General features: G+C 41.5%; 2 protein-coding genes across 4 annotated transcripts; both read left to right on the forward strand.

Moving 5' to 3' along the window:
* Positions 1-586: 586 nt before the first annotated feature.
* Positions 587-16,203, forward strand: RRN3 (RRN3 homolog, RNA polymerase I transcription factor). Of its 2 annotated transcripts, XM_040593849.1 has the most exons (18): positions 588-714; positions 815-923; positions 1,336-1,392; positions 2,448-2,537; positions 2,623-2,752; positions 3,188-3,247; positions 4,281-4,344; positions 4,836-4,905; positions 6,545-6,643; positions 7,244-7,339; positions 7,793-7,928; positions 8,870-9,000; positions 10,161-10,291; positions 11,142-11,326; positions 12,484-12,592; positions 12,993-13,145; positions 14,154-14,241; positions 14,944-16,203. In XM_040593849.1, the coding sequence occupies exons 2-18, from the start codon at positions 831-833 to the stop codon at positions 15,100-15,102; spliced, it is 1,851 nt and encodes a 616-aa protein (XP_040449783.1). In that variant the 5' UTR covers positions 588-714; positions 815-830; the 3' UTR covers positions 15,103-16,203. The 2 variants fall into 2 exon arrangements, with proteins under 2 accessions (XP_040449784.1, XP_040449783.1); XM_040593850.1 differs by lacking the exon at positions 12,993-13,145 and having other exon boundaries at positions 587-714.
* A 1,115-nt stretch (positions 16,204-17,318) lies between these two features.
* NTAN1 (N-terminal asparagine amidase) lies at positions 17,319-24,611 on the forward strand. 2 transcript variants are annotated; one of them, XM_040590032.1, is made up of 10 exons: positions 17,319-17,498; positions 18,616-18,718; positions 18,806-18,871; positions 19,485-19,593; positions 20,616-20,689; positions 21,939-21,992; positions 22,813-22,866; positions 23,387-23,484; positions 24,006-24,119; positions 24,415-24,611. In XM_040590032.1, exons 1-10 carry the CDS (start codon positions 17,418-17,420, stop codon positions 24,439-24,441), a joined length of 780 nt encoding a protein of 259 aa, XP_040445966.1. In that variant the 5' UTR covers positions 17,319-17,417; the 3' UTR covers positions 24,442-24,611. The 2 variants fall into 2 exon arrangements, with proteins under 2 accessions (XP_040445966.1, XP_040445965.1); XM_040590031.1 differs by having other exon boundaries at positions 17,321-17,498; positions 24,302-24,611.
* Positions 24,612-24,720: the final 109 nt, after the last annotated feature.

The following is a 24,720-nucleotide window of genomic DNA, read 5'->3' on the forward strand; positions in this document are numbered from 1 at the left end:
CAAGCTGCTCTATCCTTTATGCAGTCAGTTGACATGTATTAAAAAAACCCAACAAAACAAAACCAAACAACAAAACAAAAAACCCCAGGGCCTTTGAAACAAATTATGCAGGTCACGATTTTCACGGGTGTGGGTACAGGCCATGTCTGAGGGGGGAGGCAGAGCAGGCTCTAACACATGTTGTTCGTAGCCTTTGAGGACCGTGGTAGCTGCCGGGGCTCGACCGCAGCCCCAGCCCACACCGGGCGGGTGCAAACGCCGAGCAGCCGCCGCAGGTCCCCGTGCCAGCGAGCCCCCAGGCCCAGCCCCGCCGCCTGTTCTCGGTCCCACCGACTGACTCTTGACTCGATGCTTCGCGTCGTTTCGTTTTTCCCCTCGCGTCAACGTTAAACCCGACCCCGTGGCGCCGCCGGAGCTCTCCGCTGCTCCGGTGCCGCTCCCCTGGCCGTGCACCCGGCGGGAAAGCCCCCGCCCACCGCCCTGCCTCGGTCCTCCCGCACCACCGAGGGCCGGCACAGAGCGGCTGTGTGCCTTCCAGCCGCCGCCTCTCGATGGTGCGAGCGGAGGAGCCCTCCCCGTTTCCGGCGGGGCGCGCGCTCTTTCCGCCCGGGTGCGGCATGTGGCGGCGCAGGCAGGTAGCGCGCGGGGGGCGCGGCGCGCGGCGCCGCCTGCCCCGGTAGCGGGGCGCGGGCTGCGGGCGGCCACCACCACAAGGTAAGTGCACGGCGGGGCCTCCGGGCCCGGTTGGGGGTGGCTCCTGCCTGAGCGCGGCAGTGAGGCCCGCGGGGGCTCAGGCGGCTTCGTTTTCCCTCAGGCGCGGGGCTGCGACCATGCTGCGGGGGGACGAGTTCATCAGCTCCCCGCCCAAGAAGACGGTGCGGTTCGGCGGGTCGCTGACGGACATCTTGCTCAAGTACGAGAAGGTGAGCGCGGCCCTGCGCCGCCGGCTGTCGGGGCTCTCCGGGGCTGGCGCAGCGCAGGTGCCTGGGGCGCCGTTCGGCGGGAGGGCTCCCTGCCCCTCGCACAAGGCTGTGCCTGAAAAACAGGGAAAAACCGCTGGAAGCTGTTGCCAGGTGGCCGGCGTGGCGGTGCTGGTACCGAGCTTTCCCCGGTGAGTCAGAGCGAGGGACGCCCGGGTGGGTGCGCAGCCCCAGCGGGGCACGGCCGCGGGGGCCTGGGGGGCAGCGGCGTTACCGCCCGCTTCCGCCTCCTACGGCTTCCTCAGCTTCTCCGTGTTCCTGCTCAGCAGTATCGGGTTGTCCAGACACGTGGATGACATTTGTGTATTTTGTTGGAAAACACAGGAGTGTTATTTATTTTTCTTTCCCCTGCTAGGGTGATACCACGGATTTTGAGTTGTTAAAGCATCAGCTGTCAGATCCAGACATAAAGGTAAGAGTTTGGGTGACATGAGGTCTGATGATTTAAAGTTTGTCAGAGTGTAACCATTAGGCGAGTCATTCTGGTGCTTACCCAAATCCTTTGAACGTTTAGCTGCATTTAACAGTTTTTTGCTTTGTGGAAACATCTAAATGGAAAAAACCCCAACCAACAATTGTCTGTCGATATGTGTATATACCTTATATGCAGGATCTTGATGAGTGCTTACTGACTCTGCTCTAGTGAGAAACTTTGATTTGTGACAGTCTGTTCTGTATGCTATCTTTCTAGGTCACTGGTGCTTGTTTTTACAGGTGCTTCTGTCGTTCAAACCATAGTTTCTGACTTTCACAGCCTTTAAGTTACATGAGTTTTTATCTTCTGTTCTCACTAAATACTTGCTTAATTAGGCAGTAAGATACATGCATTTAGTCATACCAAGAAGTATTGTTTCACAGCTCTTCTGTATATCTGTGAATACCTGCTACGTTTGTTGTCCTGTTTTTTCTCTTCTTTTTTGTGCGTTCCTTTCAACAAAACCACAAAAGCCATGAGAAGAATGCTGCAGGAAGCATAATGCTATATGGAATTCCTTTTTCTTTTTAAAGAGGACATTTTGTAAAATACTTTGTTCTTATCAGGCCTTTTTGAGTGTACAGGCAAAACCACTGTAAAGTTTTCTGTGTAGATTTGCTACTGTTTCAGTATCTCTCTTATTTCAGGTCTTGAATGTCCCCTCTGCTTAAACTAGAGCAAAAAGAAAAGACAATTAAGATGGAATGCCATTTGTTTTAAGTATGTTCTGTGTGAGTGAGGTCTCCATGCTTTGCTCAGTCTTAAGCCTTCCAGGCAGGCTGCTGGTGTAGGAGTTGGTATGCCTTTATTCTTGCATTTGAGAACTTTTGATTGGTGAGGACACAAACTTCAAAGAATTTCCTTGCGTGTTAATGTGAAAATAATTTCTATTTACAAACTTAATCTTTGAATTCTAAGGATTTTGTTATTTTCTAGTAAAAAGCAGTACTGTTTACTGGAATAGTTACCTATTTTCTTCTGCTTATTTTAAGGATGTCCAGATCATTAATTGGCTGCATGAATTTCGAGCTTCCGTTGCGTATTTGACCAAAGAGCTTGAACAACTGGTCAGCATTTTGCTGGTAAATATGTTTGTTACATGGGAAGATTAAGAGTTTAATACTCCAAACATCTTTCTTTGACATCTTGGTTTTTGCTTACTTTCAGAAGCTGCCATGGTTGAGAAGAAGCCAAGAGGTAGTAGAAGAATATCTGGGTTTTCTTGGCAATCTAGTGTCAGCACAAACAGTCCACCTTAGGCCATGCCTTCGGATGATTGTATCACAGTTTGTCCCTGGTAAGTTACTTTCCTCTTACCTTTCTTTGTTTGCTTATCAAAAAGCCTTTCCTAGGTAAATTCTGTATAAATACAGTGTGACACAATTCGTTACTGGGTTGGAGTTTTTTTCCTGTTGATTACTTTCTTAACTTGGATAGCTGAATTGTGATACAGGTAGTTTTGTGAACCTAGATTTCAGAGGACATATTCTGGTTTGTAGTACAGACCCCATTTATGAAGATGTCTTGGAAAGGGATGAACCATATAATGTTGTTACTAAAAAACCAAAAGCTGCAGTGAGGATCATGTGAGATGTTCTCAAGAACATCTTAGTTCCGTGAATGAAGCAGTCGTCTTGATGAGCTTCAGTTGTCCAGTGTGTTTGATGTGGCATTGAAACTAGTACTGGTGTGACTTGTACAATTTTGACACAATAATCTCACTTCTTGCTAGCTCGAATAACCATCACAGAAGACGATGTGGATATTTCAGATTCTGATGATGATGATGAAAGTGAGTATAAAGGAAGCATGGCTTATATATGCTGCTGTAATACCTTTACTAAAGAAGTATACAATGCATGTTGCTCCATTTTCACAAAATTAACCTAGCTGAGTTAATGTAAAACATTAAGAAACAGTATATCCTTAAATTCCCAAATTAAAGACTTTCTTGTACTCTGATCAGTGGTGTGGTGACCCACTCCTTGTTACTTTCGAAATGTTCCTGTCGGCGCAGTATCTATAGGAATAAGACTGAACACACAGGAAAACATTCATAGTCCTAGATTGTTTCCAAGCCAATGAAAAGTTAGGAGTTTTTCATTTTCCATTTTATTTACCTCAATAAAACTAGGTAGTTTGGGGGATTCTTGACTTTTTTTTGTTGTTTTTTTGTTGTCTGCCTGGAGTAAGCTGAAATACACATTATTATACACTGAAATACTATAACAAAAATGCCACATAATTAGTGTGTTTGTTTATTGATAAGGCAAACAGCTAAATGTCTTTCAAGAATTTCATGTTTTCTTATTTTAAATGCTGGAATAAATTTCAGTTCTGCTTGTGACGACCTAAGTATTCTGCTGCTCACTTGTGACACCATTTGGATAAAAAAGCCTGCTATAGAAGCTTCATTAGCTGTTCTTTGGACTCTTGTGTAAATGAGGCATAATCTTTTAATAGATTTTATCTAGTTACAGACTTGGATTTAAAATATCTTCTAAATATTTGTGTATCTTAGAATAGATTTTGGGTTTCCAAATTTAGCGTTCAGTATGAGAATGAGTAACAACAATACCTGACCTTGTAGCTGGCAGCACGTTCAGAGTTTGACTGTGATGCCGTGAATTTTATTTGGAGTTACTTTTTGTGCTTATTTTGCTAGTAAGGCAGTTCAACTGAAAACAAGAAAAAAACCCCCTTTTTTTGCAAATGCAATTTCCTTGGGAATCTTTAGAATGTTTAATTGATATGAACTGCTTTTGCTGGTTCCTGATTTAGTTTTCTGTAACCAAATGTATAAGAGTACTTTTTTCTTTCTCTAGACCTTTCTGAAAACTTCAATACATGTCACAGAGCATTGCAAACTGTTGCAAGATATGTTCCTTCGTAAGTATATGATCTCATGGAGTTTTTTACACCCTTTCCTTGCAGATTTAAAGCTTGTGAACTGATGACTTACAATTTTTTACTGTTAATTGGAAGTATAATGCTTATTTTCATTGCATGATTTTTTTTCTTGATACTCACTAACTGGTGGAATGCTGTTTCCAATCATTATGAAATTTCCGTAGGCATCAGTAGCTGAAAATCCTGTTAATAGAAACAGAAAGTAGGAAAATTTGTTTTTATAGCAGCATATTTGAAGTGGTTTCTAATCCACAACAAATTCACAGTGAAAGTGCGCTGCTTATTATCTGTTCGGTGATCCCTACAAAACCAGATTTTACACAATTACTTACCTTAAAAGAAAGTTACTGTGAAATAAGCTTATTTCAGTCTGTCTTTAGAGTGCTGGAGTTTCAGTATTTGCTCTCATAATAACCTGTAACTTTTGGGTTTGGTGTTTTTTTTTTGTTTGGTTGTTGTTTATGTTGTAGGACACCGCAATTTCTCATGCCGATACTTGTGGAAAACTTTCCTTTCATTAATAAATCAGAGAGAACTCTGGTAAGAGCTGTGAATATTTTTGTTTATTTGTTCACTTGTGGGGTTTTATGTATAAATATACTGTAGTACGACAGCTGATTTGGTGGTGTTGAGTGCAGATTTTTGGCTATATTGTTATTTTTATATGTGTGTGTGTGTGTGTCTGTTTAGTATAAGGTTGTCCAAGCATACTTAAGTTCCTTGTGCATAAGCATTATGCTAGTCTTTAATGACATAGCTGCATATCTTTTCCACAGGATTGCTTGCTTAATCAATGCACAAGATGGACCTCTTTGGCGATGAATCTCAGGGTTGTGTAGTAAGGAGACGGTAGGATACCTGTCTCACTTGTTGTCAAAACTGGAAAGTATTTATGAGAACAACGTGAAATTTATGATAAGCAGACAGAAAGCAATGAATATTACAGGTGAAATCTAAGTTGCCGGTAGTGTAGGGTGTTAAGTTGTTTTATTTCATCTTTGGTATAGTGCTTATATGTGGTAAAAAACAAGTTGGAAACTTCTGACAGGTTACAGTTGTTGTGTGATCTTTATAGGTACTTGTTCCAACTTGATATGTTGACACATTATTTTACAGAAAGGCAGAGCCCTGTTCCACCAGCCAAGTTCAGTTGGAGCTGTAGTTCAAACTCGCCAGGTGCTGAAACCCCTCCAGAGTTCTTTGTATACTGTGCTAGTTTTTTTCAATTTTTTTTAAAACCCAAGAACTTTGGCCATCAGTTCCCTGTGTGCAAAATGAGGGGGATAATAGCTCTTAGTGGTGTTATGGGATTATTTATTTAGCAGCTCAGTGAGGAGCAAGTTGTGAAAATATTTGTAACTGTGTTTTCAGGGTGAGATCCGAATGAAGTGTGATAAAAATGTGGTCCATGCATTTTTGCTAAATATTTCCAATTCATATATTCTCATAAACTAACACTATCCATTTTATGTACTGAGTGAGCGAGATAGCCTGTGGAAAAATCATATGTGTTCATGTAATTAAAGGTTGTGTTATAATGCATATACACAAAGAGACTATGGTGTACTTAAATGTGGCACTTCACCTACTTTTACATATTGACTTGTCAGTTTTGCTGTGCGAAAGTTGCAATGAGTTCTTTTGTGCGTGTGTGTATACATGGGTGGGCATAGGCACACTCACAGAACTTGTCTGTTAACCTGTTGTAGTTCTAATTAGAACAACTCTGAGGAGTCTTACCTGTGGAATTTAGAATTGTTGATATATTACAACAACCTGGAATGATGTTCAGTATCGCTTTAAGCGGTTCTACTAGAGCTGGTTCTAGATGTAACGAGGAATATGGTTGTCTTATTTTTCCTATAGAAAGTTTAGACATAAACTCCTATGGAAATTAATAACTTCCCATATAGAGTACTTATACTCATTCAATCTAGAAATAGCTCGGAAAACTTGCATGGAAATAGTAGATTAAGAAGTTAATGATAACACAGCTTAACAATTGAAAGTTGATGTTTGGCTTATACATTAACTTAATCTAGATTGAATACAGTCTGTTAAAACCTATTTCTGGCTCTTTAGATAACAAATTAAGAAATTTGTTTTCTAAAAATCTGTGGCAGAAATTATAGACTTTCTATTAACATTATTATAGATATCAATTAATTTTGTGTTGTAGGAATGTTATGTTCATAACTTGCTACGAGTTACGGTGTACCTTCCAACTCTGAGGCTTCGAATTCTGGAGCTTATTATTGAAAAGCTGTTAAAATTGGATGTAAGTTTGTTCTGTATCATATTTTAAAGAAACTTGATGTTAGAATATGCAGAGGAGGAAATTACATATGCGTCAGTGTTAAACTCAGCAACAGTAGCGCTCATGATTGTGAATATAAAACTAACCACACTTACACTCCCTTTCTCAATCTGAAGATGTTCCCATACCTGAGGGTAACTGTTTGTTGTATACTGGTGTACCCTGCGTGGAATCTCCATGCCAGAGTCCAATAACGGTTTCATGGTCATCAGTGCTGATGTGCAGAGAATGTGCTTCTCTTTGTGTGGTGAAACGGTTTTATCATCCCTTTGAAGTAAAAGGTATTTACGTTCTTAAAAAAGACAGGAGGGTAGCATTGAAAATGATTAAGTCTTTGTTTTGGAGCATATAACAGTCTGGGAAAGCTGATACTCTGAAGGTAACTTTTCAGGCCGTTTGGAGTGTATGTTTGTGTATTACATACACATAATTTCCCTCTAAAATATTCATTTAGTCAAGGACAAAATGTAGTCTAGAAATTACTCATGTTGTCATTTCTTACAAGGTTTCATATTATTGTCGCAGTCTTACAAAAATTGAATCTCTTGTTTGCAACTTTAGGTTAGTACTCCACACCAAGATATTGAAGATGCTGAAGAAACTGCGAATAACTCTGATAGTGAGGAAAAATCTACAGAGGAGGGACTTTTTGACATGGTTGGCTATCTTGTTTCACTTAAAGTTTTTTGGTTTGTTTTATTTTAGTAAAATTTTTACTTTTGAGGTGGCTATGAAGTAAGATAGTGTAGAAATACATTATCGCTTCGTTGTTACTGCACTGCCTACAGTTCTTGAAACCTGAATAGCTGTCAAATGATTAATGTGTTCTTTGGGTGTTGACTTTATTCATGTAAATACTCAGCATAAATGCAGTGAATCAGTTTTGTTAAGTAAAATCACAAGCAGTTATACATAAAGCTAATTAAGAATTCATGGCAGTTGGCTTAGTTTACAAAAATTTGCTTACAGTAAGCTGTATAATTAGATACCGCGTTTAACAAAAAAAAATACAAAACTTTAGCATAGACATTCAGTTTTACTTCTCCTGTAATTGCTGTCTTTATGATGTTGTGTATGCAGAAGGTGTCTGACTGCCGTTTTATTTACTAGGAGGAAGATGAAGAAAGGAAAGGAAACAAAGTTGTCTCTTCCAGTAGTGAGAGAATGGCCCATCCGCTTGCAGAGCGCCTTGACATTTTGATGACCATCCTGTTTTCCTATATTAAAGATGTTTGCCACGTGGGTGGTAAGAACACTTGAACTACAACCACATTTATTGTTTTGCTAACAAGTAAGAAACACATAAGAGGAGTTCTTGCTTTCTGCTGCTGCAAGATAGAGCCCTCACTCTTTAGCAGCAGAATTCTGCCATCAGCAGGCTGTGTAGTTCACATTCCTGCCCCTGCCCACTTGTATTGGCAGAGGACAGGAACATACATTTATGACTTTAAAGGTTTGGTCTTCAGTTGGAGACATTCTGATTTTATAAACATGATACTCTATCCAAACTGTGGCATTACAGTTTATAAGGTTGAAGAGAGTTTTGTTTTTTTCATTTTGCTACAAAACTGGGGGGATTAAAATACTTTATGATTAACAACAGTGTTTTATCATTTGCTGTACTGTGTTGCTTTGAATATTAGAATTATGGATCCTCTCACTATCGCAAGGGCTGGAAGTAGATTAAAACGACCAGCTACATGACTCAATTGGAATTGCTACAGCAAGGCTTTGTGTTGCAGGAAAAAACGTGAAAGAAATATCTTACACTGGCATTTATTAGGGGTTTTAATTTCTTAATTTATATATTTAAACCAGTATATTTAGAAACCGTTTTGCTGTCTCTTCACGCAACTCTAGTGATTAGTTTCTTAGTGTTTTCTTCTGGCTCTTCTGAATTAACACATTATTGCAAAGTTTGCCTGTCTGCTAGTTTTATACACGTGTGCGCATGCATGCAGATAAACTCCCATGTACACAGCCATGAAAAGCTGTAGCAGCGATGGCCTAGAAGGTCTTACTATAACTTTTTTTAGATGGCAGATAAGATTGGAAGTCAGCTTGACAGTGTTTCTTTAAATATTTCTTACTGGTTTGAAAAGATACAGATTCTACTTTTTCAACATGAGGGCAGGAAAAACACCTGAAACGGCTCATTTTGTTCTGTTCTCTTTTTCTGTTGTGTAGGCAAGCTTGATATCAACAACACAAAGGATTTGTATCGGGATCTGGTTTCTGTGTTTGACACGCTCATTTTACCAACCCATGCTTCATGTCATGTACAGTATTTCATGTTTTACATCTGCAGCTTTAAATTGGTGAGTAGAAGCTGTTCTTAAAACACAGTGTCTTCTGTCATTTCTGCATCCTTTTTTTTTGGCTTCGTTTACAAAAAAAGTTGTTTTCTTCTGTAATTCTAGTCTGAAGATAGTATGTCAGGATTCGTTAGCATCTTCACTTTCTCTGTCATTCCTTTGTTCAAATTTTTCTTTGTGGTTGTTCTTCCCATTTGTTAATACACTGCAAACAGATAGAATCTAAGCTGGTGTGATGGAACTTGGCTAATGGACATCTTTTACAAAAATCAGTTGGGCTCTGGAACCCGAGATACAGTGCTCCAGCAAGTTTCTTCAGCATCCCAAAACTATCTTAAAGATACTGTGTCAGCTTTTCAATTTGAAAATTGTGTCTGCTGTTTGTTTCCCCGCCTCCATGTTCCTATCTCTCTCAACAAACTATTGTTCTTTCTTTTACCATATATTAAAAAAAAAAAACATGCAGACCTTTTGTGTGACAGCAGCTAAAAATCGAGTTCAGCTAACATCTTGTTTCTGACAGTGATGAATAGCGAATGTGTTGGAAGGAAAATCAGAATGGGGCAAACTTCTTAACGATTCTTTGCTAGAATACCCTCTCACCCTACAGCAGCAGTCTGGTAATTTCCCGAGCAAAACTGATGTTCTTTTGTGGTAGCAGCCCATGATGAACAAATTCAATGAGAAACATCTCATGATATTTTGCTTTTTGTAGCGATGTGAATTTTTGACGTCATGAATCTTTGTGGCAAAAATATCCACAATATAACCATTTAAGGTGAAGAATCACTTTTGTTTCTCTTAACTTGTCTTGCTCTTTCTATTAGGTGTGCCTGACCTCTTCTGCTACAAGAGATAGAGAAACACTTCACGTTCACTTCCTTATGCTCCTGTTTTTAAACACTTCTTGTGTATCTACTTTTGACTCTCTTTCCTAGCCTTTTGGTTCCATTTGCTTTCTATAGCTAAGATAGAAAAAGACACAGAAAAGAGTGCTCTCCTATCATGCATAGGAGTAATTATTTACTACAGTTATAGGTAGAAGCTTGTGGGTTTTTTAATGGTTTTGTTATGGAAATTATGGTAATTGAGTATTAGGAATCTCTTACTTAAACAGTGGCATCAGCATAACAGCTCATGATTTCTGTGTGTCTTGTTTCCAGGGGTTGGCTGAAGCATTTTTAGACCATCTTTGGAAAAAACTGCATGATCCAAACAATCCTTCAGTCATCAGGCAGACTGCTGGGAGTTATATTGGCAGCTTCTTGGCAAGAGCGAAATTTATTCCAGTTGTGTAAGTTGTTTTGCTATATGAGCAGAACCAAACAATTTATGATAATTGCTGAGGTTAAGTACAGAATTCACAGAATGCACGCACAGTGGTCTCTATTCCCACTGCATTGTCAATAAGCCTAAATCAATAGTCTTGTTTGTCCTTTCTACAATACTGTTTCAGTGTTGTCTTGATGTTTCCAGGGAACTTTTGCATTTACAGGATGCAGGCTAATGATTGCTGAGATTCATGACTTGCTGTTTAAGGCTTCTCTTACCAAGAAATGCTGAGCATGGGTAGGTTGTCTTGACTTCAGGCAGTCATGGGTGCCCAGTATAGCTGATTCTCAGAAGGACATACTATTAATGCCCTATGCTAAGCATTTTATGTAGACTCTGAGGCAGGGAAGTCAAATGTTCTATTTTGATACAGAGGGATTAAAATACTTTAGCAGATGGGTGAAAATGTCATCTTTTGTATGTGCACATTCTCTATTTTTATGCCGGTCAGGGTGGCCTTGGTGACTTTTAATGTTTAATTGAATTTGATATTGGAATTACTTGTTGAATGTGGGAGGCGTCTCTCTCTGTACTGTCGGTAGCCCAGGATTCTAATTGTTTACTGCGCGTTTTGCATGCAGCGTTCATGGATTCATCCCTTCTGGTGTCTTGTGCTTTCACTGACTGGGTTTTCAGTGCTGTTAAAGGAGAAAGTTTGTAACAGAATCTCCTTTTTTTACAGTGAGATTTTCTTACTGATGTTTTTATAACCACCGAGATCCTTGAATACTTGTTTAACATCTTTTCAACACCATTTTGGGTGCTATTTTTACACCTTTTTTTGTTGTTTTTTTCCCTCCCTTCCATTATAGTACAGTAAAAGCATGTCTGGATCTTCTGGTGAACTGGATGCATAAATACATTGATAACCAGGATAAAGGGGCTAATGCTTACTGTGATGTGGCTGTTCACGGGCCATTTTATTCTACATGTCAGGCAGTGTTCTATACACTTATTTTCCGTCATAAGCAAATTTTGGATGGCAACTTAAGGAAAGGTGAGTATATCGGGTTTGAATGATATTTGGATTCATTTGCAAGTTTTACTGTTGATGTATTTTCTAACGGTTAGTTCAGTCAGGTATCTTCTGGCAAGTTTATGTTGTTGTGCTCTAAATAAAATGAGATGGCTTGTACACCTGTTCAGCTACCATGCTCGGTGATCTTTTTTTTTTTCCCCCAGTGTTGAAAACAATACCAATGACTCCTCAGCATTGATACTTGGCTGTGCTTACTGAGCATGTTTGAATTCCAGTGTCCTGGTTTCAGCTGGGATAGGGTTAATTTTCTTCTTGCTAGTGGGTACAATGCTGTGTTTTGGACATAGTGTTATCACCATTATTCTCATACTGATGTTTTAGTTGCTGCTGTGTAGTGATTGCTCTAAATCCAGGACTTTTCAAGTTTCCCATGCTCTGCCAGCGAGCAGGTGCACAAGAAGCTGGGAGGGAGCAGAGCCAGAACAGTTGAGCTGAACTAGCCAAAGGGACATTCCATACCATAGATCATGCTCAGTATATAAGCTGGGGGGAGTCAGCCAGGAGCCGCTGATCGCTGCTCAGGGACTGGCTGGGAATTGGGCAGCAGGTGGTGAGCAACTGTATTGTGCATCACTTAATTTCCTTCACACACACACACCCCTTGGATTTAATTCCTTTTGCTCTTTCTCCTTTTCATTACAGTTGTTTTTACTATTTCAATTACATTTATTTCAATTATTAAATTGTTCTTAACCCACAAATTTTACCTTTTTCTGATTCTTCTCCCCATCCCACCGGGGGCAAGGAGAGTAAGTGAGCAGCTGCATGGTACTTAGTAGCCAGCAGGAGTTACACCACAACATCCAGCTGTATAAAACTAGTGTGAGCTTCAATTAATAATCTGGCTTGATGACTCTGCGGCTGTCAGTCCCTATAATGGGTATGTAAGTGTAGTGGCTGTGTTAGAAGGATCCCTCAGCTATTGCAGGTTACCATTTTTGCAGTAGCTTTTCTGCTGAGTAAACTGTGGGCTAGATCTCTACTGTAAGAGAGCGCCCTGGGATATGCTTCTGTGGTGGTGTGCAGAGTGTGGGCTGGTCAGACTGGAAATTCTTAGAAATTAAGTTCAATTTCTGATACATAATCTATATTTGTCAATTGTTCTTATTTTCAAGGTCTGTCATATCTGCAGAGTTTAAATTTTGAGCGCATTGTCATGTGTCAGCTAAACCCCCTGAAGATTTGTATACCCTCTGTTGTGAATTTGTTTGCTGCCATTACCAGGTACCTACTCATTTATTTCAGTTTCAGCTTGATACAGGTCTGTGTGTGTATCTGAAAACAGCGCAGTACTTAAACCATGGGTTTTGTTAGGCACAGTATTGATACTGTCCAAGACTACTCCTACAACACTGCCCATATTCTAGGTGGGATAAGTTTATTTCTGGTTGAGTTTAATGAAATCCTACAGTACTGTGAAACTGATTGCTTGAAGTTTATAGGATTGTAGAGGAAGAGATAGACTCCTTACTTTGTGACTATCTTAAAGACACCTAATACCAATTGAAAAATGGAAGATAGAAGTGATGTTTGTTAAAAAATAACCTTGTATTTTAATACCATCTGAAATTCTTGCTTTCGGTGTGCTGGAAATGCTTATATTTTCTTTATAACCTTTTTAAAGGAAATACCAGTTGGTGTTCTGCTACACAATTATTGAGAGGAACAATAGGCAGTTTATACCAGTTGTTCGGAGTGGCACTGGGGGTGACCTTGTGCAGACTTGCACCAATCCACTTGACAGTTTCTTCCCCTTTGATCCCTACGTGCTCAAAAGGTATAGTTTAAAAATGAACAACTTTTTTCTGCCTTGTAGAAAATAATGAACTGAAACTAAGAAACCATCAGTGTTTCTACAGTTCATTTTCATCCCTGATCTTTAGTACCTTTCATGTTGCATATTTTAACCAGAAATTGTCAAAGGTTTGAGTTGAAATTTACCCCCACTGTGACAGACAGTGATGAAGAGGGAACAAGACCCAGTTTCCTGGCAGATCTAGTTGATATGTTTGGTGACTTTTCTTGTAGTTTTCCTTGTTTTAAGCAGTCTGAAAATACAGTGTTAGCTCCAACAAAATATGTATTATACTGTGGTGGTGGTGTGTCTTTTTTTTTTTTGGATTTTGGGTTTTTTGCACCTTGAGTGTATTACTTCTTCATTGTAGACTTAAGTTTATTTAAAATACCTTGCTTTTTTAATGAATAGTGGATTATTTTCAACTTTTCAAAATTTCTAGCACTATGATGCTTTAATTACTTTTTGATGTTAGAGGGTAACATTCTCTTTTTTTTTTTTTTTTTTCTTTTTTTCCCTCTTTAAAAAAAAATGTCTCCACAGGAGGGAGACTTCTTAGAAGTAAAAAGTATTACTATTAATAATTATATTGGCATGTAATAACTCAAATATACATATAGCATATATTTAATTACAAAAATGTTTTAATAAATAATAAAATTATCCATCCAATATCCAGACATTTGGAAGAAAATTATGCTTGTTTGTGAGCGTAGCCTAGCTGTTAACAATACCCAGAAAGGAATTAGGAGACCTGACTCTGTATCAGAACTCCTCAAGCAAACAATTGTAATTTATACTTATCAACAAAATGTTGATAATATTCTTCATGTGATTAATTGGAGATTACATAGAGATTAACTGAATAGTTTGTAAAACCCTATAGAGGGTTTTACAATGCCAAGTATTTTATATTGTGTCATTAGAATGAAATACATACGACTTTTACCAAATACCTTAACTCATACTGTGTTTTAATTCCTCTCTCAGATCAAAGAAGACTATTGATCCTCTTTATCAGTTTTGGGAAGAGCTGAGTGCTGAAGATCTTGAGAATCTGAAGAAACCCATTAAAAAGGTAACCTTTTCTGATAAAAATGCAGTTCAGCTTTTGCCAGATCTTTACCAGCTACTTCTATTGCAGGATTGTTATTTTTTTTTAGTAGACATGAATACACTAAACATTTGGGGGAAACTTACTGAAATTAGGAAGCTTTAGGGATTGGTCCATCCTTGCATTAAGAGCGCTTTTCCCCTCATCTGCAGAGGAGTTAGTTTGGCAGCACAGAACCACTATGAATGTTTATGAACATTTAGAATGTGGACGTGCTGATGTCACTGGGAAATCCACTTTGTAGGTATGATTTAGTTCCCATAGTTCATAATGAGAGTAAATCTAATTCTCTTTACCATTCCAACTAGTCGTGACAATTCTAGCACAACCCAAATCCTAAATTATGCCATTCTGAAGCTCCTATGTATACAAATTTAGCTTCTTGCAGCATGTCTATCTTCTGTCAGGTTTTTGAGACCTTCAGATGGTGTGATTTTTTTTTTTTCCTGCCTGTGACAGCATGTAAAAATAACTTTGATTTGTAGCTTTAACTGGTAATTTGTAAACTTTCTTAGTGCATTTTGAAAAGCAAATTTGATTACTGCAACATTTCAGAATTTATTTTAGAAATACCCTTTTTAGTTTCAGCATTCATTACGTCTATCAAATCTTAATAGAGACCTGGAGTATCTTTCTGCTCTCACTGATCCTTTTAAATTTATGCAGGGTACTTCTGAAGATGAAGATGATGACTTTTTGAAAGGAGAGACCCCTCAAAATGATGGCGTGGTTGGAGTTGCTGCAAATTCTTATGAGTCAAATACGCGGAGCCCAGTGAGCAGCATTGGCTCCCCTCCAGACTGTTATGTGCCATACCCTCAATGACACGGAGAATCAGAAGTGAAAAGGTTGAAAACTGTGTGCAATTTTTTGTTCTGTAAAGAGACTCTAGCTCAACTTTCCAAACTGGCAAATGTTTAAGTAACTAAATTTAAGAAAACAATTATTGTTTCTTAATCGTTGGATTTCTACAGATATGTTATGATAAAGTCATAAGTTGCTAGAAAAGCTTAGAGAATAAATAGGGTGATATTTTACAAATTTCACATTGAAATGGTTTTTATGACTTAGATGGATTTTTTTTATAGTTTTTCCTGGCTCTTAAAAACTTTGTGTACTAATTTTTCTGTACAAGGTTTTATATATTGGGGTGAAATTCTGGTCTTTCTTCCTATTGATATGTGTAGGGACCAGAATTCCATTGTCAGTATTTAAACTCTGCTCTGGCTGGTTTTGAGTTGGTTTCAAAGTAGTGGTGTGACCCCACGATAGGGAAGCCATGAATCAGGTCTGACAGCGATTCTTTTGCACACATCTCTTAAGCTTTTCCTATCTGTAGAACAGTGTTTGGTAAAGCCACTTGATAGCGGAAAGTGTTAACAGATGATAAGCATTACTGCTCCTTGATTCTGTAGCTGACATGCAGCTGCCCCAGCTGTGAAAGTGCAGACTTGTAAAAGTGGTGATTGTTGGAAGTGTTGAAAATGACGGAGTAGCTGAATGTATGATTTGTAGGTAAGTTTTCTTTGCGGTGTTTGTGAAGCACTCAAAGACAGGTATTTATTTTCAGGGTTTGAAGTTTATATGTGAATGGTGAAAATACAATCAATCAATCTTCCCTCAGAAAGGAAGTGATGGTGTCGCTGGTGTCCTTGTGTTGTCCGTGTGTCAGCATAGTTTCTCTGTGTAGGTTTCTTGTCATCTTTTCATGATTGCAAGCTTTTAGATTTGAGTAAGAATATAAACAGTAGAAAAAAAATTAATGTTATCTGTGTAACATTTAGTTGAAAATTTTACGCATTTGGGACTAAACTCTAATTGCCCTTCTTTAGAATCTGAACTTGGAGGCTTTCAAGACAACATTTTTGTTCAGAGCCAATAAAGATTGTAAACAGTGCAATTCTTACACCTTTGCAAAAAACCACATCCCTCTGGAGCTAAGGACTTCTCTGTGTAGTCTAGCGTCTTAGAGTTAAGGTGTTTGTTCTGAACAACTGCAAAAACCTGAGTTGTGGAGATGATACTGCAAAACGCATCAGTGGATCTGTTCATCATTGGATAAATTGAGACAGTTTTTGTTTTTAATTTTAGTCCTCTTTACTGTCAGTCCTGAGTAATAAACAATAGATTTCCATCCAAAATAATTGCATTCTTTTCTGGCATGGAAGAACTCTTCTCAGGGCAACAGCAAGGAACACGTTCTTTGGAAGCTGCTTTTCTCTGTTCTTTCATGTCTTTAGCAATGTAGTCAGCCCCCCCTTAGAAAATGAGGCTGTGTGAAGCTTCCAAGTTGTGATGGCAGGTACGAGATTCAGCAGCTTCCACGACTTGTTAAATGCAAAAAAGGACACATGTAAGTGATGTGAAGTATAATACCAAAGAATACGCGGACATGTGACCTGCTCCAAACACGGGTTCTGTGGGAAGGCTGCGGTGTTTCTGTGACTCCGTGAGCTGCTCCTCTGCTCCTTGGTGGTGCTGCTGTGCTTAGCGCAGGTGCAGGCGGGTGCGCTGGCACGTGCTGGCATTTTGCGAGAGACTTTGTTGTGTAAATACTGACGGTGTGGAAAGGAACGGAACGCCGTGCTGGAGGTGGGCGTTAGGCCTGAGGTGAGAAACACGATGAAGGAAGTGGCTGCCTGGGCTGTTTGGTGCAGGTGGAGCGGGGGGGGCTGGGTGCGTGGGGGGAGCAGTTCCCCTCCGCTGCTTGCTCTTGTGCCTGTCCCCCAGGGCCAACGGCTGGAAAAACCCGCTCTTCAAGGGAAATCCGTCGCCCTTGGGCTTGTCTGGAAACTTGGTTCGGTGGGTGCTGGGGGAGGATGGATAGCGGCGCGGGTTTGCGTGCGCGTGCGGCCCGTTACCGTGCTTATTTCCAGAAGGATTTCTTACAACTGCGCGGGGGCAGCGCGGCAGGCGAGGGTGCCGCTGCCGCACGGCCGCGGGGCGGGGCCAGGCGCGCAGGCGGGGCCGGGCCGCAGGCGCCGCCCCCCGCAGAGCCCGCCCGGGCCGGGCCCCCGGCAGCGCCCGCTCCCCGCCGCCGCCTTTCCCAGCGCCCCGCGCGGCGGCGCCCGGCCCGGCCCGGCCCTGGGGGGGAAGCGCGGAGCCGCCGCCTCCCGCCGCGGGCCTGGGCGCTCCCCGAGATGCCGCTGCTGATCAACGGCGAGCGCATCGACCTGGCCCGGCCCACGGGCGACACGATCCGCGCCTACCCGTACCTCGAGGTGAGGAGGCGGCGCGAAGGGGCCCGCCGGTGGGGCCCGCCCTGCCCGGCGCGCTGTGCGGAGCGGCGGGGGTGCCCGGGGGGAGTCCGCTGCCTCGGCCGGCCAGGGCGGGTGGCGGAGCGGGGCGGCCCCGTGCGCGGGCTGAGGTGGGCCCGGGCCCGGGCTGAGGCGGGCAAGGCCCGTGGGGCGGCCCCGGGCACCGCCGCATTCCCCGCGTTGCGGTAACGGAGCCAGGGTTTGACTGAGGAGAAGGCGAGGGATGTCCCCGGAGGGGAGCCGTGGGAAGCGCCCTGAGGCGACGGGTGGCTGGTTGGGGGGGAGCTGCGGGGCGGGCGGCTGGGTGCGTCGGCCGGGCTGGGCCGCCCCTTCCTGTGCGAAGTAACAAAAAGGAACGATAAAATTCAAGAATGTAACTTCTAGGAAGGTATTGACCCCGCTTTCGGCATATAAATGTTGTAATCCTAAGGGCAGGCTGTGAGCCAGGATCGGCTGAGCAGAGCTGGTTGGGAACATGTTTCTCATCAGAAGATGCTTCTTTATAGAAACATGAGTTTTTGCAGAAAGCTGTTGCAAATGTGATCAAACTGTCCAGTGTTTTTGAGCCCCTGGATAGAAATCCACTGCCTGCCCAGCAGGGCTGTGGCAGAGCACTGCGGTAGTCACAGCCCAGGAATCTGGGTTTTCTGTTCACTAAGCAAGCAAAAAAATAGCGATACTTTGATATGTGCTCAATAAACGTGCTGGATTGTGGCACTAGAAAACTGAAACTTCAATGTTTTAAAAGTTCCCTGTCGTGATTAAACTTCCAAAGATCAGCTCTGTTATTGTCTAATGTACTCTTTGCCAAGTCCTATTGCTTTTTTGCATATCTCCATTCTGTTGTCTATAAAGCAGGGAAAAGGAGTTTGTGTGTCTGTGGAACGGTGGGATTTAATGATTAACTAGATCACTGGCAGGAAAGCAAAACATTCTCAAAATTCTAAATACTGCATAATATAAAATATGTATGTTTCTGCTTGACCTGGGTCCCTTTGCTCTTCAGAGGTGATGTTTCTGTCGAGTAATGGATGCACCTGAGAATTCAGCCACTGTAGTCTCTGTTATCATTTATCTTTAGGAAAAGGCAAAGCTTCTGCGAAGTCAGCCTGCTCGAATTGTGGAACCCAAAGGTCTTCTGTATGTCCAGCAGAGAGAGTTTGCAGTGACCACCCCTAAAGATGGTGTGTAGGAACATAAATATTTTTTTTCTTTGACTGAAGCAGTGATTGTGAACAAAGTTCTTACTGTGTTTCTCTCCTTTAAAATAGGTTCTGTTTCCATTCTTGGATCGGATGATGCAACTACCTGCCACATAGTTGTGCTCCGGCACACAGGTATCTTTAAAGGATGTTCGGAAAAAAACGTGTACCCCTGAAGTAATGAATTAGTACTGCATTATGCTGTATTAATAAAAACCCCTGCAATTATGTTTATATGAACTCGAATCTCAGACAGTCGCGTGATGTCTTTACTAACTGACTTGTTCAAAGAGTTGGCTTGTTTAGTGTCAAGAGGTTCTACGTTTTGGTTGCTCAGTGAGTAGATCCTAAACTTGATCCACTCCGGTGGCCAGTGGGTAGTGGCAGCTGCAGGCCTTGGCTGTGTTCCGCAGCTTGGGCCTGCAGGGCTTGGTAATAGCAGAGGCAGAATTTGAATTTGTAGAAGTTGCCTGGATTTCTGACATTAGAGATGTTGCCTGGTCCTGGTTAAGAGGGCACCTGTGCCTTTCGCACGGGTTCTGGTGGTTGTATAATGGGGCACACAAAGAGGTTATTGTCTCATTCAGTCGGCCCGTATGTTGTGTCAGAGACTGCTGTCCTGAGAGGAAGCGAGGTGGTGCTGTACGTAGCTTTTATGCTACTATAGTAGTGTAAACTTACAAATTTCAATTACGGTAGCTAACAGCCTCCAACAATGTCATTCACTGTCTTGTCATGTTCTCCTCAGGCAGTGGAGCTACCTGCTTGACACACTGCGATGGATCAGACACAGAAGCTGAGGTGTCACTCATCATGAGTTCAGTAAAATCTTTCTCTAACACTACAGGATATGGAAGGTCAGCTCTGCTCTCACTTCTTGTGTACTGTTTTTCACAAAAGTCACTAGTTTGTAAGATGGGGAATTTTTATGTGATTTTATGGGGTTCAGAGAAGGTGATTGTGCAGGAAATATTTATTAATCAGGAACTACATGTAAAGTGACAACAGTTTCCTTGATGAGTTTGAGGTAGTTCTTAGCACTGGTTCGAAGCGTGGTTCTGTTCTGAATAGTGTGTCTGTAAAAGGCTGTTGTGAGGTTTTGTGTTTACTGTTTCCCAGTTAGCTTTTGTTTCAGATGTGTGAGATTTTCCAAAGAACTGGTTTTGGGTTTATGTTATATTTTTCCTTTTAGACCATTGGTCTTGTAATTCCTTTTGGGATCTGATAATCTATCTGGGATTTTTTGAAGTCCTGCATTTAAAAAAAAAAAAAGCAAAAGCGGGGGTGGGGGGGTGGACAGGCAGGACAGTGGGAGGAAAAAAGCCTGAAACAGAATTTAGCAAACAAGGTTCTTTCTTGATGTGGAGATGTTTTCCCCTGTAGTTTGATAAGAACAAAAAGTCTATGAACTTAGAAAATACGGTCTCTGAAAACTCATGATTTGTCAGGATCTGTCTTTACATAGACACTTCTCAGAGAAGAACCCTGCTGTATGGTCCAGAATAGTTGTGATGGGGTCACAGGAGCAAAAATTCTCATGTTTAATTAACCTTTTCTTGGGAACTGAAAGGTGGTTACTTAGTTCAGTCCAAACCAGCAGTGCTGACCGTTGGAGATACCACTGGATTGGGTAGAATTGCATGCATGTAATGTCTCTTAAAGTTTCTAATCTGGGCTATTTCCTGGGTGATCCCTGAAACGTTCAGAATGGAATGACTGTAACCTGCTATGTAATGCAAACCAGCTTGGTGCATGCGACTGGAAAAGCGAGGCTTCTCTTAATGATTGCTTTGCAGTTTGGGCTGGGGATTATTTTGTAAAGCTATTCACTTTGGGATGTCTTTTTAATTGCTGTTTCCTGTTATTCCATCTCTGTTAGGCTGGAAGTGCACCTAGTTGGAGGTTTCAATGATGATAGGCAGTTATCACAAAAACTTACTAATCAGCTTCTTAGTAAGTTCACATTTTTTCCGCTCTCGTGTCCAAAAAAAAATAGTTCTGACTGGATTTGGGTAAAGCTTGTTTGTAATCTGAGCCCCCTGACATTTAATGGAAAGAAATCTGGCTTCATTTTGAAGGATGTTTTCTCTACCTGAGAACAGGGTGTGGAGAAGGGTTGGGCTTCTGAGGCTCACATATGGCCAGTACGTGGGATGGAGGGTCTACGCTTGTAATTTCTTCCTGGCGCTTATTCTAGCGTGTAGAACTGGGGTGCAGTTTAGCTGGGCTCAACTCCTGGCTCTGCTGCCGATAGCTATGTGATCTTGGTCAAGTGTTGTCACTGTCTAAACCTATACATGTGGGTGACTTCACTAGTTACTATTAATTTTGTGCCTTAATGTGATGAGGTAAAATCTAATTATTGTTTGGAATTGTCTGATGAAAGATGCTAAGCCTGTTCATAAAATCTGTAGTCCAGAGGAGTGAATGCAGTGCTTTACAAACAAATTGGACATGTAAAGTACCTGCTCACCTGTAAGCGTATGTCAGGATTGGAGGGAGGTGGCCAAGGGGATAAAGTAAAAAGAAAACAGACCCAGCAAAGGTCCTGGGGTGCACCCTCGTGGCCATTGCACCTAGTGATTCCGGTTATTTGTGTTTTATGTTGTGTGAGGGTTCTGTACAGAATAAAGTATTTTGGGTAATTTATTTTTTCAACCTTCTGATTTTCACGCATCAAGTCACAATTTGAAACAATAATGCTGTATTGCTATTAGAACTTCGAAAAAAAGGGATTTTTTTTCTAGTGTGTGGGATGGTAAAAAACAATTAATTTATAGCTAATAAAAGTCTGGGTTTGCTTACTTTATATGTAATGGTTTAGGTAAACACGAAATAGAAGCTGTTAAATGTATAGTGAACTAAAGCAGAACTGGTGTGCTGCTAGAGCTAAACCAGTGTCAATAAAAAGAGCTGTGGCACAATGCCTTTTTTTTTTTTTTTTTTAAAGCACATTTTTGCTATGACAAATGGCTACTCTGTAAATTTCTGTTTAGTAGCTGTGGCTTTAATTTTATAAGTTAGTTTGAAGCAAATCTGCAAAATGCTCTTTGCTCTGTTGCCTTATCTAGGAACAGTGCATTAGGTATCTCTGCCCATCTATTCTGCAGTGCGCAGCACTGGTAATGCCCCCTCGTCTATATACAGCACCTGCTTTGCCACCAGTCAGTCTTATACATTGCTGCTGTCGTTGTTGCTGTAGGAGCATTTGATGTCCAACCGGATGATGTTCATTTAGTGACTTTCTGCGTAACAGGTAAGAAAATGTTTCTTTAGTTTTTGAAGTATCTTTAGCCACTGAAATCAAAGTGCAGGGGTCTTTCACACGTGGCACTTTTAGCTGTCCTGCGAGAAAGAACAGTGCAAGTCTTCCATCGTGGTTTGTAATTCTTAGTTTTACTGCTGGTAGTGTCTGTGGTGATGGCAAATAGTGTGCTGAGGGTGCTGCTGAAATACAACTGACAGTAGAACCACCTGGGATCATTACCAGGTTATTTTGCCACGTTTGTCCCATGAAAAGAGGGGTATGTATCCATGAAAGATATCCATGTGTACTTATGAATATCTTGAGGCAACTGAGAAAGGCACTCACAGGCCTTTGACCTGCCGGGTTGTCAGACCTGCCTCCCTGCAGGTCCAAATGAATTGATAAATCACTTGGTTCATAGTGCAGGATGTCACGTAAAGGAAGAATTGATTTCCTTTTCTTCATATCGTGTTCAGGTCGTATTTCCATCATCTTTGTGCTTCAGTGCTGTTGGTGACTTACAGCTTTGAAACTTGGGATCCCTGTAGCGTTGGATTGTGGGTGGTTTTCCCTGTGAATTGCCCGTGCAGGCAGTGGAGCGGCAGCTGGCTGGCGCTGCCTGTGCTGTCAGGAGATAAGAGCGCTGCTCCAGGCCCCCAGCATATTGTTACTGACCTCCACCTTCTCTTCCTTATTTCTTTTAGGCTTCTTTGGGTGTTATTTCTGTCTTTAAGCAATATCGGATATGTTCTTCTAACACACAACTAGATAAAACACTGCTGAGAAAAACATTCAGAGCCTTACAAGTTTGACTTCTTTTTTCTTACAGAACTCAATGACAGAGAAGAAAAGGATATTCACTTTCCGATCATTTACGGAATAGGTGAGTTACAAAAGAATAACGGAGTTCTAATTTAACTGGATTGCTTTTCAGATTCCAATAGTAAGTGGGCTGCTTTTAATGAGAAGGTAAAGCCTGTCCTGTAAGTTAAGTGCTGCCGTTGGAGGCGTAGGTAGAAATACACGTTTTCTTCTGGTACCACAGTTAGGGAGCTGCACACGTGGAATTGGCTGTGTATAAATGCGAGCAGATTTTAGCTGTACTTAGGATTTTGTCAGGATCGAGCTACTGTTAGTATTCAACCTTCTTTTCATTGTTTATTATGTTTTTTCTAATAAAAGTATCTCTGAAAAATGTTCTTCTGAAACATTGAAATGCTGCCAAAGCAAAATAAGTAGAAAATACAGTATCACAGGCTCAGGGGTTCGTGGTACTGTGAAATACAAGAATAGTATTGACGGGCGCCAGGTCCTTGCAGCATAGTAGTGTTGGGCACACGGTCATTTTAAACAAGCGTTTTCTAAGAATTAATTGCTGCTTTATTTAAACTATTTCCTGCCAGCTGTGAATGTTAAAACAGCAGAGATTTTCCCTGCAACCTTCCCAGAAAAAGGACCGGATGAGGATTTGCGTTCAGCCCATGTTTTAACAGGAGCATCAGTGAGTAAAAATAACAGGGGTGAAAAAGGGTGTTTTTGCTGGAAGGGGAGTCCAGCTGGGGGCGATAAAATGTCAAAAGTTTGGGGGGGGGGGAGGGAAGGAAATACTTTGGTACCATTCCATCCGTAAGGAACAAATGCGAAGGTGGAAGAGCAGAGGCAAAGGGCAACGGTGGAGATCAAACCGCTCCTGCCGCGGTCAGCCTCACCTGGAAGTACAGCTGTTCCACCTGCTGGTGCCAGCCCTGCGGCTGTCGGCGGGGTAACTTACGTAAGGAGATTCAGGTCATGGGCATAATCCCGGCAGGATCTTTCAGTTCTGGGTTTGTTGTTACAGTTTCATGTCTGGTTTGTCAGAATAATTGGTTAACCTTAACGCAACAGGCGCGAAGCAGAGCCGAGTTGGCAGGTGGCGTGTCTGAGAGAGAAGCTGCAGCTTAAGGCCTTCCAGATGAAGGGAATTTGCTGTCTGTCATCAGTGTAAGCATCCTCTAACTCTTAAGGCTCCCTGTGTCGTTACAGCTGACTAATATTTATGATGCAAAGAAGGAACAACTCCATATTGGGCCTTATTTCTGGAGGCCTTTCCCACATGTGGATTTCTGGCTGGAACAAGATGATAAACAGATTTTACAGGTACCTGAAACTGACTTTTTTTTTTCCTTCTAGCTGCGTAGAGAGTGTGGTATGGTCTGTCAAACTTTTCCCAGTGTGCTGCTGGGGAGGTTGGGAAATAAGATTATTAAAAAGCAGAATAATTGAGAAGTTTGTTTTCTGAATATCAATATCTTGTTGAATATGAATATCTTGTTTTTCAGAATCTTTCCACATCGCCCCTGGCTGAGCCACCCCACTTTGTTTCCCACATTAGGTCTACATTAACATTTTTAAAAGAACATCCTTTTCCATCTCGCTCCCTGTTTCCTGACAGGAAACCCCGCATCTACAAGAAAAATGAAGAAGGGTTGTGGGAACAGGTTTGTTCTGACAAGATCTAATCTGGCACCAAAGATCACAACTGCTTTAGGGAAGTAGTCTTGCAAGAAAAGCAATTTTTTCCAAAAAGCGTATTGCTGGTCACAAATACCATCCTTCCCCTGCTTTTCAAAATAAAATATTTTGACAGAAGTAACTTGCTTTTTCTGTATTACTTTGATCTAGGAATCACTGCTACTTTGAAGTAAGAATTTGGCTTTGTTTATGTTCTGTTGCTCCAGTGCAGGGATTTGATCGGCAC

This window comes from Falco naumanni, chromosome 4 (assembly GCF_017639655.2).
Source record: "Falco naumanni isolate bFalNau1 chromosome 4, bFalNau1.pat, whole genome shotgun sequence".
Lineage (NCBI taxonomy): Eukaryota > Metazoa > Chordata > Aves > Falconiformes > Falconidae > Falco > Falco naumanni.